We start from the raw sequence: 20,000 nt of genomic DNA on the forward strand, positions 1-20,000 counted from the left end.
TGTTTCCCTATATTGGGAATGGTCTTTGTTGGGATATTGGCTAAGCAGTCAAAATGGCTGCTGGCCAGTCTTGTTAAAGCGGGGGTTCACCCTGTTAAAAAAAAAAAAAAAGTTTTTTTTTATTAGACCATTAAATTCGGCATCGTAGCGCGAGCTACGGTATGCCGGTCCTAAATTTTTAATCCCCGTACTCACCGTGCTATCGATGATTGAAGATTCCGGGGAATGGGCGTTCCTATGGTGAGAGAAGGTGATTGACGGCCGGCCCTGGCACGTCACGCTTCTCCGGAAATAGCCGAAATAGGCTTGGCTATTCACGGCGCCTGCGCATAGCCTGTGCGCAGGCGCTGTGAATAGCCGAGACCTACTCCGGCTGTCTTCGGGGAGCGTGACGTGCCAGAGCCGGCCGTCAATCATCCTCCCTCTCCATAGGCACGCCCATTCCCCGCGGGAGACGGATTCTTCAATCAACGATACCACAGTGAGTACGGGGTTTAAAAATTTAAGACCGGCATACCGTAGCTCGCGCTACGATGCCGAATTTAATGGTCTAATGATGGAAAGGAGGGTGAACTACCGCTTTAACCACTTTAGCTCCGGAATATTTGTTACCCCCTTAATGACCAAGCCATTTTTTGCGATACGGCACTGCATCGCTTTAATTGACAATTGCGTGGTCGTGCGACGCTGTACCCAAACAAAATTTACATCTTTTTAACCACTTCCCGCCCGGTCAATAGTATATTGACGTCTGGGAAGTGGTTGTGTTATCCTGACTGGACGTCTATTGGCACCCTGCATCTCCGATCTCGGTAAAGAGCCTCCGGCGGAGGCCCTTTACCACATGATCAGCCGTGTCCATGATCTGCGGATCAGTTGCTTGATTGCATTCTCTATCAGACCTGATTCTAGAACAGATTACACAGTCAATGTCGGCAGCAACACCCAGGGCCAGATCCACGTAGCGTGGCGCATTGTTGCGTCCGGCGTAGCGCATCTCTAATACACCACGCCGCCGTAACATACATCGTATTTTCCTTATCCTGAAAGAATTTGCGCCGTAAGTTACGGCGGCGTAGTGTAACTTTGGCGGCGTAAGGGCGCGCTATTCAAATGGATGTAATGGGGGCGTGTTTTATGTCAATACGTCTTGACCCGACGTAAATTACATTTTTTTTTTTTTTGAACGGCGCCGTCCATGGGGGTATCCCAGTGTGCATGCTCGAAATTAACCCGCAAGAAGCCAATGCTTACGACGTGAACGTCATTCTACGCAAAGCCCTATTCGCGAACGACTTACGCAAACAACGTAAAAAAAATTAAATTCGACGCGGGAACGACGTCCATACTTAACATTGAGTATGCCTCATATAGCAGGGGTAACTATACGCCGAAAAAAGCCTTACGGAAACGACGTAAAAAAATGCGCCGGACGTAGGTTCGTGGATCGCCGTATCTAGCTAATTTGCATACTCGACGCGGAAATCGTCGGAAACGCCACCTAGCGGCCAGCGTAAATATGCACCTTAGATCCGACGGCGTACTAAGACGTACGCCAGTCGGATCTAGCACAGCTTCAGGCGTATCTTGTTTTGTGGATACAAAACAAAGATACGCCGGAGCAACCTAGCAGTTACGCGGCGTATCAATAGATACGCCAGCGTAACTTCTTTGTGGATCTGCCCCCAGTGTGCAATAGGGAGGAGCATGCATGTCTACAGGGAGGACTAAGCTATGCTCTTATTATGAGCGGAGTGTGGCTTCCTCCATATCCAATGCTGAATAAGGAAGTCGATGATAAATATCTGGTCGATTCTGTCATTCTCCTCTAAGAATGGTGTAATGAAGGAAATGTTGAGCGCACAGTCGGAGCAATTTAATTATCGAGCCAATAATACAAACACAATATCTGGGGGTTTTACTGACACTTTTTAAGCAGCTGCTATTAGAATTTTCTTTTTGCGGCTCAGAATACGAATGAGCCCTTTGCAGGTTGTGCGTTCCTCCGGGCGGAGGGGCTCCTCTACGTTTTTTTTGTAATGGGCATATTAAGTAGGAATTAGGCTGCTGCGATCTTTATCCTGGGCTTTATATACCGCTCAAGCGGGGAACGGCGTGTTTACAGAAGCGCTAATTAGCCTTTGCTGAGGCTGCTCCATCCATGAACCATACAGCTGCTGTGAGCGAAAACATTCATATTCAACGCGCCTGAAATTTGGACCTCGGATGTGTGTTTTTCTTTTAATGGGTTTCCCAAAACAAACACTTAACGGGTTTGCTTTTCCTCAAATCTGTTAAGCTGATTGAGGGAGGAAAAAAAAGCTTTGTGTTCTTTAACCTTTTCTTATCAGCGCTGGTTTTCAACCAAAAATCGCTGAAGGGATGATTGGCACCGACTTCCTACAGACCCACTTACATAAGGATGAGTGAATGTCTGTCTGGGGCTGTGATTGTCAATTTATGAGCTAAAGGGGGCCTCAAATGTGGCCCCTGACATCACCAAAGGGCCACCCATAATGCTCAATATATGAAATGCTTCAGAGACTGGGGACCTAATAGAGCACAGGCGTCAAACACAAGGCCCGTGGGCCAAATCCGGCCCTCCAGGCCATTTCATGTGGCCCTCGCACCTCTACAGCTCTGGTCCTCCTCCAGACCCTTACTTTCTGCTTTCAAGCAATGCATCCAGCTTCTTCCCAGCAGCAGCATAAGGAAAGGGGGGGTGAACTGTGATGTAAGGGAGAGTGGGGGACTTAACTTCTGATGGTGGGGGGGCTCTTGACACCTAATGTAAGGAGAGGGGATGTGCTGGACATCTAATCTTACAGATACAACCGGGCCTTTTGAGGGCAATCATAATGCGGCCAACAATGAAATTGAGTTTGACACCCCTGTAATAGAGGAAATTTGGTTTAGAGCTGCATGCTCATATAAGGGTCTGGTATGGATTTTAGGGGGGGACCCTAAAATAAAGGGGAAAAAATATGCCCTTCGGGTCTAGTATAGATTTGGAGGGTAACCCCACGTCAAAAAACAAAAGGCGTGGGGTTACCCTCCAAATCTATACTAGACCCGAAGGGCATGTTTTGGGGGGATCCCACAACGTTACCCCCCCCCCCCCCCCCTTCTTTTTTTTTTTTTTTAGATTCGGCTGTCACTGGGGGGAATCCCGCTGACGACTCATGATAATCAGTCTTTAAAGTGGAGTTCCACCCATTTTTTTATGTTTGTCTGTGCTGCATGCCCTAATCTCATAGTGTTCAGAATGGACAATTTTTATTTATTTTGTTGCTTGTAAATACCTTTATTTTGTAGTCCTTCATTACTTCCTCCTCCTTATTTGCCTAGGCCATTAAGTCACATGGCTATTCGCAAGGGTTTCTGGGATAGGCATCATGTATCCCAGTAGTCCTTGCAAATAGCCTATTTGCATAGAGAAGGGGCGGCAACTTCCTCTGACACTCCCGTTGCTATGGAAACCTATTACATCGCTTGTGCAGCACTGAGCATGTGCGAGATCTGCAAGGCTGAAATCCAGGAAGTCATACAGTCTGGCTTCATGATGCCCACACTTAAGATGGCCATGGTCTATTTCTAGATTAGAAACTAACTAAATGCTGTAAAAACCTAACAAAACGGACCTTAGTTTACAGACTAACTTTACTAGAATACATTAAGCTTGTGTATTACAGGGGTATTTATATTTAAAAAGTGAAATTTTGGCCGGAACTCCGCTTTAAGGACACGACTGCTGGCTCCCCAGCCTGCTCCTTGGCAACCAACTAAAACAAACGCATAACTTTCATTTCTGGTGCAGCTCTATCAAAGTCTATTACACACAATCTGCTGCAGGAAAGGTCGCTGACGCTTTTTAAAAACACATGGATGTGAATCAGTGGCGGTTGCTCCATTAGGGGCGCCGCCCCCATAATCCATGCGCCTAGACCCTAAGCTACATGCTGGACGCCAGGACTCTGTGGAGAAGGGGACGCGCCACTGAGTAGGTGAGCTGGCTCAGGTGAGTAAAACGGGGAGTGCCATTCACAATGAAGGGGGGCCGCTTTAGTTGCCATGCATTGTGGCAACACGTGCGTTTCAGTACAAATTGCCACAACTCGTGGAATGTGAATGGGCCTTCAATATGAAAATGCAAAGCAATCCAACATAAACCGGTGATGGGATCCCAACTACAGACATGCATCCGGGAGAAAAATCTAATCGCTTGCAAGGAAAGCTTCGTTTTTGGTGATTTCTTTCCAATCCTGGTTAAAATTAATTGAAAATGACCTTGTATGCGGCCAGATTTGGGGTGTAGTAGCACCTTTTCCCCAGCAGTACTCTGTCCTGGCAGCAGGGGGAGCAGATATACATGAATTTCTATCTGTCTGCCATCAACTGCAACAGAGACGTCGAGAATTTTTTGATCTTTTTTTTTTTATATATATATATATATATAAGCTAAGAGGCATTCATTTCAACTGGGGGGGGGGCTGCACATGGCATGAGAGGTTTAGCTCCTTGTGAACAATCAGAGCAATGGTTCTCTGATTGCTAATAAGGTTTGTGGTCAGAAACAGATGTCACATGGGGGAGCTGTCTCTTTGCAGATGGCAGTTCCTTGCTGTGCGTTAAAAACGCACATCAGACGGAGGTCCAGAAATCCCTTCAAAGTAGCAAATCTCCTTCGAGTGAATGACCGTTCTGAGGCGCACGACATCATGATACACAGGGCTTTGTCTCTAAAATAAAACTGCAAAAAAGCGCCCCCTGCAAAGAAGATACTTAAATGCGAATTGGATGTGAAATCCTCATATCCAATTTGCAAAAATAAGGGGTATTTTTATGGCATTTCTATTTAATTTATTTTATTTTTTTACTAGTAATGGCGGCAATCAGCTTTTTTTTTTCCGGTACTGCGACATTATGGTGGACACTCTTGACACATTTTTGGGACCATTGGCATTTTTATAACGATCAGTGTTATAAAAATGCATTGGATTACTATAAAAATGCCACTCGCAGGGAAGGGGTTAACACTAGGGGGCCCCTTGTATTCTGTGGTTCCTCCTGCTGCCCCTCTATTACAATAGTGGTGAAGTGACAGCCGGACTGAACCACTGACCACAATGGGGGGGGGGGGGGGGAGCTCCGAGTCACCTTATCGAAGCCGGAACAATGGCAAAAAAAAGTCCCGATCTGCTGATCATTGCAAAGCAGTTTTTATTGATACTGACCTGTGCTTCGGAAGTTATTTATTTCGTCAGATGCTCAGTGTCGGCTGTCCAGGTTTATGACCTCGATGATGGTTTTGTGTAAATAATTTTAGCATGGGTGATCGGGTTATTAAATGTGGTTTTGTGTATAAAATTCCAGAGTTGCATCAACAATCTCCTGGGTGTGAAGGAGAAGAAAACTTTCCTTTACTGGGATTGCAGCCAAAGGCGTAAAAACGAAAGTCCAGATCAGGGGTCTTCAAACTACGGCCCTCCAGGTGTTCAAGAACTACAATTCCCATCATGCCCAGTCATGTCTGTGAATGTCAGTGTGTTACAATGCCTCATGGGATGTGTAGTTCTACAACAGCTGGAGGGCTGTAGTTTGAGGATCCCTGGTCCAGATAGACATAAAATGTTCCTCCTTTGTAAGAACCTCACAGATCTAGACCCAGTACCCAGCGATGCCAACCCATCTCCCCTGCCTGTTTTACACGGGCTTCAGCTTAAATAAGGGCAATGTGAACAGCGAGCTTTGTTGAAGCTTTTAAAGTGCCATTCAGCTCTAGTCTGTAAATTGTGAACACAGATCATAAGGGGAGTGTTGATTGCCACTTAAGCAAGTTGCTAGCAGGCTTCAGCACTCCTTCAATATTTTTTAAAGCCTGCTAGCAGCTTACTTAAAGTGGCAATCCACACTCCAGTTTGGAACTGTGTTCAACATTTTACAAGCTAGAGATGACGGATACGGTGTTCAAACCACACATGTGAGGTATCGCCGCGATCGTTGGGGCCAGAGCAATAATTCTAGCAATAATTCTGTTTAGCATTGAACCTTAAAAGAAAATCCCAAATTTTGGGTTGTCCCCAGAAAAGTAATAGAGGGGGAATCTTCCAATGGGAACACTAGTTCTGGTGACCTGGGAAGCCCCAAGGGATTCCCTTAATTTGCAGGGATTCCCTCTCACTTCCTGTTTTGGCTATGGGACAGGAAGGGAAGGGAAATCTCCAAAATGAGACACAGATGGCAGAAAAAATAAAATCTGACAGGGGTCATAACCCTCCCTTACTCTATCCAAAATGAAAGAATACATTTTGCCTGCTGCGAATCTCCAACCCGGAGCGAGTACAGAAATCAAGAATCTTAAATGATTTTGTTCCACGTCAGTGACTCCGAAGTACTGAACTCGGCTTTATCAGGGGTCTATGTATTGGAATACAAGAAGCACATTTTGAACGCTCAGATCACATGACCTGGCAGAACTATCTGCTAATCATTTTTGTGACACTTTTTTTTCTTAGAAAGCAAAGAAAAAGAAGATTGAAACTGTGAAGCCGGCAGATCTTGGGGTAGACATGACAAGCCGAATACAGATTCTCAGTGTGGAGGATCCACCGCAGAGACAATCCGGCATGAAAGTGGAGACAGTAGAGGACCTCGTCAGCAAACTCAGGGAGGGCGGCCATGTCTAGCAGGACCAGGTAAGAGGCCTTCACTGCTCTTCACCATTTTTAGGCCTATATGTGGATTGACTTCTAGTTAGTATTTGTGTGAGAAGCGATCCTTCCCTTTCCCACAAAAACAAGGAAGGGATGTGTGATTTCGGTATGTGATGTTATAGCATTGCTACATACACGATATTGTCAAAAGTATTGGGACGCCTGCCTTTACACTAGGGTTGTCCCGATACCAAGCATTTGCCCGAGTACTTGTACAGTCAGGGTGATCAGTGCAGTGGGAGAGTTACAAGCACCGATCACTGCTGCATAGATTTACAAGCCGTTTCTCTGCCTCTCTCTCTAACCTACCCCCCACGGCTTTCAGTGTAATCAGCGGTGATCAGTGCTTGTAACTTTCCCACACACGATCACTACTGACTGTCCCCGCATCATTCTGCTGCTGTGTCCCTCCACGCTGCGCTCTCCCTCCGCGTCCCCCCTTCCGCGCTGCTCTCTCCCTCCGCGCTGCTCTCTCCCTCCGCGCTGCTCTCTCCCTCCGCGCTGCTCTCTCCCTCCGCGCTGCTCTCTCCCTCCGCGCTGCTCTCTCCCTCCGCGTCCCCCCTTCCTTCTGCTGCTCTCTCCCTCCGCGTCCCCCCTTCCTTCTGCTGCTCTCTCCCTCTGCGTCCCCCCCTTCCTTCTGCTGCTCTCTCCCTCCGCGTCCCCCCCTTCCTTCTGCTGCTCTCTCCCTCCGCGTCCCCCCTTCCTTCTGCTGCTCTCTCCCTCCGCGTCCCCCCTTCCTTCTGCTGCTCTCTCCCTCCGCGTCCCCCCCTTCCTTCTGCTGCTCTCTCCCTCCGCGGCCCCCCCTTCCTTCTGCTGCTCTCTCCCTCCGCGTCCCCCCTTCCTTCTGCTGCTCTCTCCCTCCGCGCTGCTCTCTCCCTCCGCGCTGCTCTCTCCCTCCGCGCTGCTCTCTCCCTCCGCGCTGCTCTCTCCCTCCGCGCTGCTCTCTCCCTCCGCGCTGCTCTCTCCCTCCGCGTCCCCGCATCCTTCTGCTGCTCTCTCCCTCTGCGTCCCCCCTTCCTTCTGCTGCTCTCTCCCTCCGCGTCCCCCCTTCCTTCTGCTGCTCTCTCCCTCCGCGTCCCCCCCTTCCTTCTGCTGCTCTCTCCCTCCGCGTCCCCCCCTTCCTTCTGCTGCTCTCTCCCTCCGCGTCCCCCCCTTCCTTCTGCTGCTCTCTCCCTCCGCGTCCCCCCCTTCCTTCTGCTGCTCTCTCCCTCCGCGTCCCCCCTTCCTTCTGCTGCTCTCTCCCTCCGCGTCCCCCCTTCCTTCTGCTGCTCTCTCCCTCCGCGTCCCCCCCTTCCTTCTGCTGCTCTCTCCCTCCGCGTCCCCCCCTTCCTTCTGCTGCTCTCTCCCTCCGCGTCCCCCCTTCCTTCTGCTGCTCTCTCCCTCCGCGTCCCCCCTTACGCGCTGCTCTCTCCCTCCGCGCTGCTCTCTCCCTCCGCGCTGCTCTCTCCCTCCGCGCTGCTCTCTCCCTCCGCGCTGCTCTCTCCCTCCGCGTCCCCGCATCCTTCTGCTGCTCTCTCCCTCCGCGTCCCCGCATCCTTCTGCTGCTCTCTCCCTCTGCGTCCCCCCTTCCTTCTGCTGCTCTCTCCCTCCGCGTCCCCCCTTCCTTCTGCTGCTCTCTCCCTCCGCGTCCCCCCCTTCCTTCTGCTGCTCTCTCCCTCCGCGTCCCCCCCCTTCCTTCTGCTGCTCTCTCCCTCCGCGTCCCCCCCTTCCTTCTGCTGCTCTCTCCCTCCGCGTCCCCCTCTTCCTTCTGCTGCTCTCTCCCTCCGCGTCCCCCCTTCCTTCTGCTGCTCTCTCCCTCCGCGTCCCCCCCTTCCTTCTGCTGCTCTCTCCCTCCGCGTCCCCCCCTTCCTTCTGCTGCTCTCTCCCTCCGCGTCCCCCCCTTCCTTCTGCTGCTCTCTCCCTCAGTGTCCCCGCATCCCTCCGTTCTCCTCCACCCTGTCGATCTGTCAAGATGGAGAGCGGAGGTAGGAGTCGGTAAATCCGGCTCCTTACTGTTCGGATTCTACAGAGTCAGTGATCACCGACTCTGTCCATTCACATAACTGAACCACCGTAAACTGTGTTTACAATGTTTCAGTTTATGAATGGAGAGGAGCCGCTGAGAGTAGGCTGCCAGTAAATACCTTTTACAGCCCACTTCCTGTTTCTTGTCTGGTAAAAAGCCTAGGCTTATGACATCATGTACAGCTCTCGCTAACACTCTTGTGAGAGTTTGCTGGGGGGGGGGGGGTCATAAGAGGGCCAATGAGAGCTGCAGGGCTGGAGGTGTGTGTCTGTATAAATCAAGGAAGTGAACAGGCAGCAGCTTCAGCTGCCCACAGTTAAAATGGATGCAGCCAAACTCAGCGGAGGGAGATTTCTGCAGCATATTTGGCAAGGTACAGAATCACAGTATATATAAAATTAATATGCAAATTGGTTGGAGGGAAGCTTCAGAATGGCAAATTATGGGAGCAGACTGCAGTTCTTCTGTAAATGTACGTATGGCAGTACTGAGGTGGTTAATTGGAATTGTCCTTTGAGACGATCCCGATAAATAAAATGTGCAGCAGAAAGGTAAGTGACAATGTTTTACTGTTATTGCTTTAATTAATCTTGCAATAAGTCCAGAATTCTCTTCTGTAGGCTGCAGGGAAGCACCACCGCTATCTGTGGGTGAGCAGCGGCCTCTCTGCAGCAGTCTGACACTCCCTGTAGACTGGAGAGTCCCAGCTCTGGCAGGGGGTGACCACTTCTCACTCACACATGGTTCTTCTCTGCAGTCTATATCCCCGGTGTGGGGGGGGGGGGGGGGGGGGGACACTTGCGTGGGGATAATTAGGAGCAAATTGTCATTTAACTTTTGCTGCTTATTAGGGATTCGCCACCCTTCCCATCCGTTCTTTCCCTTGCCCATACAAGTCGTGGGTCCAGGCACGTTTAGCCTACATGGCAGTGTACACAGTACAGTTGGCTACCTGTATACTGCACATTAATCACACATAACAAGCAAACACAGATCGGTTGTAAAATGACTCGGCAGGATGCAACCACCATCCACCCGCATGAGAGGTGGGAAAGGAAAACACAATTAAAGCTGCACGGCGGGCAAGCAGCCAAATGCACGGCTAAAGTACGTACGTTTGCATTGCTGTGTCTGTCAAAAGGATTTACAGCTCTGTTAAAAGAGAAGTATGGGATTTATATTTTTATTTTATATCATGCTTACCTAGGTGGATGCTGCATCTGTCCCCTGCTGGCTCTAAGGCTGAGAACCGAGCGATCAAAACTCTGCTCATCACTCAGTTCTTAGAGCTCTGTGAGCAGAGAGCTGGTGACCGTCACTGCTGTCAGCTCTGACCCCCCCAGCACTGGGCTGTGGAGTGGATACCAACAATGGCCCGGATTCACAAAGCATTTACGCCAACGTATCTCGAGATACGCCGCATAAGTGTAACTATGCACCGTGCCCACAAAACTAGATACGCCTGAAAATAGGCTTCCTACGACCGACGTAACTTGCCTACGCCGTCGTATCGTGGGCGCAAATTTACGCTGGGCGCATTTGCCGCTCCCATAGATTTTCTATGCAAATGAGGGAGATACGCCGATTCACAAACGTAGTTGCGCCCGGCGCATCATATACACGATTTGCGTAAGTCGTACGTCCGGCGTAAAGTTATTCCCCATATAGGAGGCGCAACTCATGCAAAGGTATGGACCAGGGAACACAGCCGTCGTATCTTTTGTCGTTTACGTTGTACGTGAATATGACTAGGCGTAGGTTACATTCACGTCGTAGGCAGTGATTCGACGTATCTTAGGCAGTTGTCTCGACGTAATTCTGAGCATGCGCACTGGGATGCGGCCACGGGACAGCGCATGCGCCGTTAATTTTAAGTAATTCTATAGCGCTTGGCCCATTATTTGCATGGGGTCACGCCTCATTAGCATGACTCACGCCCACTTCCACCTACGCTGGCTTACGCCGAGGAAACCCAGCGTATCTTTAACAGCGAGTGGGAGCAAGTGCTTTGTGAATCCAGCGCTTGCCTCTGTGCGCTGCGCCGGCGTAGCGTTAAAGAGATACGCTACGGCGGCATAAATATGCGCCGATGTATGTGAATCTGGGCCATTGTTGCGATCATTCCCGAGCCTGGACCGGTGTTCCGTCGAAGTGCCCGGGACGAACTGCGCATGTGCTGTACGTCGTAGCGCAAGAGCTGATTTGCCGATGAGCTGGGCTGATGCAACCATGGCGCATGCGCACATCGTAGGAGGTATCTCTCAATGGGAAATACCATTTCAAAAGCACAGTTTGAACCTATAGAAACACACACAAATACGGACCTTCAGCACAATGTAAAGCCGCCCCACGACAGCGAGGCAGAATGCAAGAACTACGATTTCCCCCCGCTCTTTGTATAGGTTTAAAGTGTGCCGGTGAAATGATATCTCCCATCGAGAGATGCCTCCTACGATGTGCATTTGCTCCCTGTTTACGTCACTCCAGCTGATCGGCAACTCGGCTGGAGTGCGGCTCCAACCTGCGCATCGGCTCTGTGATGTCAGCCGACAGCGAGCTTCTGCCCTGTCTGCTGAAAACGGGTCACAGGAGTGCAGAACGAACTACATTACTGTGATCCACAGCCAGACCTCAATCATCTCTGCAGAAGCTGCTCAAAAACACGCCCCCTGGGTGCTTATTGGACAATGAAGGAACCGCAGCACACTCGATACATATCCATCTGCTCTCCATGGCAGCACATGTGTGATGCAGCAGAGCCTGATTGGCTCTGAGCGCTGCCCCTCCCCCTCTCTCTGTGCTGCTGTACAGATGAGACGATACAGAGGCTGACGGAGACGAATCTTATTTATTGGACTTCAAATATAATTATATTCTAATGAATACAAAACGGCATTAACTGGTGTGCTTTATTATTATGTGTCTGTAATTCAGGTTTAATTATTCACTACATGTATTGAACATTTCACTGATGAATTGTGGACTTTAAGGTCGGATCAATAGGCTGCATATTATAAATGCGTTTATTTTACCTCCCGATACTTTTCCCATCAGAGTGCTCAGGTCACCTATAGAAATACTGCCTGGGTGTGCAATACGGCTTTCCCACATAAAGTCATTATTTAACCCTGAATTAAAGCCAAACAGATTAAATATATGAGGATTGTAATTCTGCTCATCCAGTGCTGAGGCTCACACAGCTCCGCCACACAGCACAGCTCGGTCCAGCAAAGGAGGGCGTGTGATCTTTTCCTCCTTGTAGTTTCCCTTAACCCAACCACTTAAAGGGGAGTTCCAGCCTTTTTTTAAGTTTATTAAAAGTCAGCAGCTACAAAAAGTGTAGCTGCTGGCTTTTAATAAACAGACACTTACCTGCTCCACGGCTCAGCGACCGGCCGGCCGGGGCTCCGCTCCTCGTCAGCCGGCGTCTTCATTCCTAGTGTGGGCACCCGGCAGTGACAGCTTTCGGCTTCACGGCCGGGCACCCACTGCGCATGCGCGAGCGGCGCCGTCCGATTGGACAGGCGCTCGCCTACAGGGAGGGGCTGCAAGAAGGCGATTCAGCTAATCGCCTTTCCAGCCCCTCGGTGGAAGGAGGAAGTGGGACAGGAAGTCCCCTTCTCCTGAAGCCCCCACTCCCCCCCCAAAAAAAATGACATGCCAAATGTGGCATGTAAGGGGGCGAGGAATGGGTTAAGCGGAAGTTCCATTTTTAGGTGGAACTCCACTTTAAGGACCCCTTCACGCCGATATACATCGGCAGAAGGGCACAATCACATACCTGTACGTCGCCTTTAAGAGCCCAGCCGTGGGTCGCAAGCGTGGCGGTGGCGCGCTCACAACCTTGTCCCTGTGCTCCGTGACCGTGGGACCCGATTGCCGCCCGTGTCCAGCGATCGGGTCACACAGCTGAAGAACGGGGAGAGGTGAGTGTAAACAAACCTTCCCCGTTCTTCTCTGTGGCTTGTCACTGATCGTCTGTTCCCTGTCAGAGGGAACGACAATCGTTTATGTCACACGCCAAGCCACGCCCCCACACAGTAGTAATCACTCCCTAGGAAACACTTAACCCCTTCAGCACCCCCCTACAGGTTAACCCCCTTCACTGCCATTGTCATTTTCACAGTAATCTGTGCATTTTTATAGCACTGGTCGCTGTAAAAATGACAATGGCCCCAAAATAGTGTCCGATGTGTCCGCCATAATGTCGCAGTCACGATAAGAAAAATCGCTGATCGCCGCCATTACTAGTGAAAAAAAAATATTAATAAAAATGCCATAAATCCTTCACCTATTTTGTAGACGCTATAAATTTTGCGCAAACCAATCAACAAACGCTTATTGCGATTTTTTTTTTTTTTTAACCAAAAATATGTAGAAGAATATGTATCGGCCTAAACTGAGGAAAAAAATATTGTTTTATATATTTTGGGGGATATTTATTAAAGTAAAAAAAATATTGCATTTTTTCTCAAAATTGTCGCTCTATTTTTGTTTATAGCGCAAAAAATAAAAACCGCAGAGGTGATCAAATACCACCAAAAGAAGGCTCTATTTGTGGGAAAAAAAGGACGCCAATTTTGTTTGGGAGCCACGTCGCACGACCGCGCTATTGTCAGTTAAAGCGACGCAGTGCCGAAGCTGAAATTTCGCCTGGGCAGGAAGGGGGTATATGTGCCCAGTAAGCAAGTGGTTAAGCTCTAACCAATAACGCCCAGAAATAAGGTTTTCGGGAATGGGAGGAGCTTACAGACAATAACACATATAAAGTTACAATAGTATGGGAAATCATTCAGCTTTTCTTTTTTTTTTAAAGCATATTTTTATTTAATGATAACTCGGGATACCAGCAGGTAACCTTTTCTATCTCCTGAGACTTCTTTAAAAACTATCCCAAGCCCTGATTACTTCCCTTTTGAATTTTTTGACAGCTGTAGGAAGTGGTAGTTGGCAGCAGATTGAGATGGAAAGGTCACTTCTAATGACATTAAATTACAAAATGGCTCCGGTGACAATTATCCGTTGGAGAAAAAAACAAAAAAACAATGTAACAAAGTGGAGTTTTCCTTTAAATCCTTTTGCAGCTGTAACTCGCCTCGCCAATTAGACAATTAATTAATCTAGCCGGATAATTGAAGTTGTCATCTTGTGACATGAAGTGGCTCCTACCAGGGCCGGGTGACTGGAAAATGCCATCAATATTTTGGTTGCCTAATTTCATAAATGCTAATTTGATAAATACCGTTTTAATGATGTTTTGTTTACGGTCGGCTTTTGGCGCATCGGGCGTACATGAAACCAGCGGCTGGAGTGATGAGCGGAGCAGCGCGTCTTGATTGCTCCAGTTTGATGTCTGGCGCTTAATGTAGAACTTGTCAGGTCTTAAAAAAAAAAAAAAAAAAAAAACTTTGTAGCAGAAACCATTTTAATTATGTTTTTTTTTAATGATTTAGGGCTCTTTCACACTAACGGACCGTTCGTCTGCTCATTACAAGTCCGTTAACGGACTTGTAATAAATCCCTATGGGATCGCGTCCGTTAGCGGATGGAGCATCTGCTCGCATCCGTCGGGATCCGCTTTTCCGAACAGAAGAAACCCTATTTTTCTTCCGTTCGGCGGAAGTCGATGACCTTGCCGCGTTTGTTCCATTCAAAAGAACCGCAGTTCTTTTGAAAGGAGTGTCTGTACACTCGGCCGGCAAGAGATTCTTGCCAAGAATCTCGTCAGGAAAAACAAAGTTTTTTTTCCTGACGAGATTGTGGCCCGTGTGTACAGGGCTTTACTTTTACAGGTCTCGCCTCCCCTTCTGTCTTTATCGGGCTTTCCCGTGCCATCAGGGAGCCCGGTAAGAATGAAATGGGGGGCACCTGGTTTCTGGGACAAAGTGAGGAGAACGAATGTTGTTCCTTCCCCTATGTAACGTCGGAAGCTTCAAGAATTTCGTCACTTGTAAGGTCAGACCTAAACAAGTCGTTGCTTGAACAAGCATCTGATCAAGCCAATCTTAGATGCTTTGGGGGGCAGAGGACAGATATGGGCCCCGGATGTCTCAGTAAAGAGTACCGGTCACTGCCCGAGCTGTGAAATGGGATGTTGTTCATCCTTTGTGATAGCAATAAAGTTGATAAAAAGAAAAAAAAAAGGTAGAGAGACGGTGTGTAACAATAAATAATTAAAAATTAAAGTGCCCCTGTCCCCGGGTTCACTCAAAGGTAAACGCTTATGTAAACTGCATTCGCACCACACATGTGAGGGATCGCCGCAAACATGATTGTGAGAGCAATGGCTCTACTCATATACACAGGCTGTGGCGTCTGTCATCCTGCTGCGTTTTCTGTAACACCAGGTACATAAAATATTACACAGGGAGAGAAGATTATAAAAATTAAGCCTTTGAGTGATTTGCCTCCCCAACTTCCACCCACAATAAAGATCTGACATCTGGGTGGACGGCGCCTGTAATCCATTACCAGGTGTCTTGCAGCAAGTGAATCACAGACGTCTCCCACCGCTGAGGTATAAAGCCCCCCTCCCCCCCCACATCTACACTTGGCATGGAGCGCAGGCTGAAGGGACACATGGCACCCTTATTTGTCACCTGTCAGGCAGCGGCAGAGATAGGAGATTTCACTGGCGGTTTACACCATGTGATAACATCCACAGGAGGGCTGTCACAGCTGTTTCCCCACCGCATAGCGTGACCCGGGCTGACTGCTCCTCCAGGCGCCGAGAAGGAATCACACAAAAGCACAGACAGGATAAAGATACAGGAGCCGACAGATGGTTAACCCCCTGTGCTCCACAAAGACCGGCGGGCTCAGATATTCAAATAAAGAAGCGTTCTCTAGAGCGCCACGTCCAAAACTGATCCTCAGAGTCCAGCAACAGGCCATGTTTTCCACCTCTAGGTGAAGTCATTGGCATCTTTGTTTTATGGTGGGTGTGCAGGGCCCCTGGATTTTGGTAAGCATCTATGGCCCTATAAGGTGAGCCCTGTGTTTTTAGCGGGCGTGCGCCACCACCTGTGTTCTAGCGGGCGTGCGCCACCACCTGTGTTCTAGCGGGCATACATGGATCCTGCATTATGTAGTTTGCAGTGAGTTGGCCAGAAAGGCCATACTGCATATACAGACTGATTTTAGTTGCACTTTATTCAAACTAAATGTCATTCGTTTAGAGCATGGGTCTTCAAACTACGGCCCTCCAGGTGTTCAGGAACTACAATTCCCATTATGCCTAGTCATGTCTGTGAATGTCAGAGTTTTACAATGCCTCATGGGACGTGTAGTTCTGCAACAGCTGGAGAGCCGTAGTTTGAAGATCCCTGGTTTAGAGCATGGGTGCTCAACTTGTGGCCCTCCAGCTGTTGCAGAACTACAACTCCCATGAGGCATTGCAAGTTGCTGACAGTTACAAGCATGACTCCCGAAGGCAGAGACATGATGGGACTTCTAGTTCCACAACAGCTGGAGGGTCACAGGTTGAGCACCCTGGTTTAGGGGTTACATTCAATGATCTTCAAGCAATCTTTTCTAATTGGCAATTCGAATTTCTTTGATGGCTCGATACGCAAGTCGCACATTCGCCTTCTCAGTTTGTGTATGTGTATGTGTGTGTGTGTGTGTGTGTGTGACCTTTTTCTCAGCAGATCGAGTACAGAAAGTACTTCAGAATTAAAATAAAAAAGTTGCTTGTTAACCGCATTACTCGTAAACCAAGGTTCCCCTGTAACGTGCTTCATACTAGCACATTATAACTTTGCCTTGCAGGTTTAGAAAAAAAAATAAAATCTCCGGTGCTCTACTTCCGCTTTAAGGGCCAGATTCAGGTACAATTGCGCCCGTGTAACGTAAGCCGTTTACGTTACACCGCCGCAAGTTTCCAGTTTTAGTGCCCGATCCACAAAGCACTTACCTGGAAACTTGCGGCGGTGTATCGTAAATACGTCCGGCGCAAGGCGGTCCAAATCGAATGGGCGGGTACCATTTAAATTACGCACGCTCCCGCGCCGGACCTAATGCGCATGCTCCGTTTCGAAATTCCCGCCGTGCTTTGCGCGAACTGACGTCATTTTTGCGATCGGCGACGTGAGTAACGTACTTCCGTTTTCCCGGACGTGTTACGCAAACGACGTGAAATTTTAAATTTCGACGCGGGAACGACGGCCATACTTTAGACAGCAATACGTTTGCTGTCTAAAGTTAAGGCACCCAAAACGACGACTAACTTTGCGACGGGAAACTAGACTAGCGGCGACGTAGCGAATGCGAAAATCCGTCGTGGATCGGCGTAACTCCTAATTTGCATACCCGACGCTGGTTTACGACGCAAACTCCCCCCAGCGGCGGCCGCGGTACTGCATCCTAAGATCCGACAGTGTAAAACAGTTACACCTGTCGGATCTTAGGGATATCTATGCGTAACTGATTCTATGAATCAGCCGCATAGATACTCTGAGAGATACGACGGGCGTGCTCCACGATGCGCGCCCCCCCCCCCCCCGCCCCAGACCGATCCGTCCATCAGGTCGGGTGCAGGGACCGCCACCATTCTAAGGGAAACCGGCAGTGGAGCCTTGCGGTTTCACTCCCGATTTCCCACTGCGCAGGCGTGAGTGAATGGCCAGCTTGTCTTCTGGGGGACACACAGGTCCCAGAATACGGAGGGGGGGCTCGCCGCACAAGAGGACGTGACGCACTGGGCTGGCAGTACACTATGTACTTCAAAAAAGGAAAAAAAGAGATTATCCAAAAACGAGGGGTGAAGGGGCGGACTTTACTTTAAGACCAAGTTGTAAAAGTGTGTGAAACGCCACTTTAAGAATTTTACATCATTTTATGACACCCTTCACCAACGCGTTAGGACTATTTTTATAGGTTTCTATTTTTAGCTCTAAACTGGAAATTATTTGCTTTTTTTTTTTTTAACAAGAAAGTTTTTATGGGTCTTTTTTTATTTGCTTTTTTTTTTATATCCTTTTTCCTCCTCCCCCCCCCCCCCCCCCCCCCCCCCCCCCCCAAGAGGCCAAAGAGTTGTTCTCGTATAACAGAATTCTCCACAAATAGGTAAAGCATATACAAAACGATCTAGAAAACGTTTATGTTGTGCAACCTACATGAACCCATTTACAATATGTGGTGAACTAACAGGAATCACCTGAGCAACACCAGAGCGAGTGAATGCCGGAGAAGCCGACGCAGAGCAACTGGCTGCATAAACCATGAGAATATCGGACGGGAAAAAACGCATTCGGGGCGATCGTCTGATAATCGGATTGTTGGTACACAGCCGATCATGACCATTTATGTGAAAATATCCAAAGAGACAAACACAAGGTTCCCCCCCCATAAGATAACTGAAGGAAAACGATTTTCATGTAATTTAATTCAGTGATGACGGCATTGATTTCAAAGTTGGATAAAACTTGGGAAGGGTAGAAGATTTTTAATGATGATGATGAAAGGGACAACTGAATCCTGTGAACCTGGGAGTAGTTTATCTAGTAATTGAACTTTGGGGGGTGTAAGGCTGGATTCACACCCAAGGCATTTTTAGTGCTTTTTGCAAATTTGCACTACAGAATGTGTTCCATAGGAAACCATGATAAATGGGCTGTAGTGCAAATTTGCCAAATGCAAAAAGCACAAAAAAATGTCATAGGTGTGAATCCAACCTAACATATAGAAATCTGTGAGATAGATAATAAATCTAAAAAAGTTTAATAAATCGGCTATAGACGGTTCGAATCTCGCATCACAAAAGGGGGGGGGGGGGGATAAAAACCCATAGAAACTATTGAATTAAAAAAAAAAAAGTATTATAGAATATTCAGAAAAATATATATATATATAAAAAAACATGTTTTTTATATAAAGATATATATATAAATGAATATAAAAGTATTGGTAATAAAAAAATAAAAATAAAATGTGTGTGTGTGTATATGTGTATGTATATATATATATATATATATATATATATATATATATATATATATATATATATATATATATATATATACACACACACACACACATGCTTTTTTTATATTCATAAAATAAGAAAAAACTTTATATATATATATATATATATATGTGTGTTTATTATTTTAATAGAAAAAAAAACACGAGACTTTACAATCACAGTCCCTTCCCCTGAAAAGGCTTCCCCTATTTTTTGCCAATTTATTACTTTGTGTAGTTGGTCCTTAATGGTGCTGGGAGGGGTGCTTTTTTTCTATGCGTTTACCACTTAAAGGGGTTGTAAAGGTACATTTTAATTCCTAATAGCTTCCTTTACCTTAGTGCAGTCCTCCTTCACTTACCTCATCCTTCCATTTTGCTTTTAAATGTCCTTATTTCTTCTGAGAAATCCTCACTTCCTGTTCTTCTGTCTGTAACTCCACACAGTAATGCAAGGCTTCCTCCCTGGGGTGGAGTATCATGCTCGTCCCCAACTTTGGGCTACAGGAGAGTCAGGACGCCCACTAACACACAGCTCCTTTCTCTATCTGCAACGTAGAGAGCGTCCTGACTCTCCTGTAGTCCAAGGGAGGGGGCGAGCACGACACTCCACACCAGGGAGAAAGCCTCGCATTACTGTGTGGAGTTACAGACAGAAGAACAGGAAGTGAGGATTTCTCAGAAGAAATAAGGACATTTAAAAGCAAAATGGAAGGATGAGGTAAGTGAAGGAGGACTGCACTAAGGTAAAGGAAGCTATTTAGGAAAAAAAAATTAAAATTGTACCTTTACAACCCCTTAACTAGTTGCCGACCAGCCGCAATCGTTTTACGGCGGCAGGTCGGGTCCCCTGCGCGAGAGCCCGTAGCACAGGGCTCTCGCGTCGGCTCTTGCGCAGGCCACTAGGGGTGTGTGCGCGGCGCCGGAGGCGCGCTCGCTCCCGTGCAAGTGCCAGGCGGGCGGGATTGCCGCCGGGCACACGCGATCGCTTGTTACAGAGCGAGGACCGGAAGCTGTGTGTGTAAACACACAGCTCCTGGTCCTGTCAGGGAGAGAAATGCTGATCTTCTGTTCATACAATGTATGAACAGAAGATCAGTAATTTCCCCATGTCAGTCCCACCCCCTCCCACAGTTAGAACACACCCAGGGAACATACTTAACCCCTTCACTGCCAGTGGCATTTTTATAGAAATCCAATGCATTTTTATAGCACTGATCGCTATAAAAATGCCAATGGTCCCAAAAATGTGTCAAAAGTGTCCGAAGTGTCCGCCATAATGTCGCAGTTCCCGAAAAAAAAAATCGCTGATCGCCGCC

The 20,000-nt window shown here is 47.9% G+C and overlaps 1 protein-coding gene across 1 annotated transcript in view; it reads left to right on the forward strand.

The window, feature by feature from the left end:
- The window catches only part of ETFB (electron transfer flavoprotein subunit beta), a 76,122-nt gene that overhangs the window by 48,319 nt on the left and 7,803 nt on the right, over nucleotides 1–20,000 (forward strand). Inside the window, exon 3 of the mRNA XM_040326985.1 lies at nucleotides 6,516–6,695. Within this exon, the coding sequence (XP_040182919.1) occupies nucleotides 6,516–6,686 (171 nt within the window). The 3' untranslated portion in view covers nucleotides 6,687–6,695. The remainder of the gene's footprint in view (nucleotides 1–6,515; nucleotides 6,696–20,000) is intronic.

The sequence above is a fragment of the Rana temporaria genome, chromosome 10 (assembly GCF_905171775.1).
Source record: "Rana temporaria chromosome 10, aRanTem1.1, whole genome shotgun sequence".
NCBI classification, from domain to species: Eukaryota; Metazoa; Chordata; class Amphibia; order Anura; family Ranidae; genus Rana; species Rana temporaria.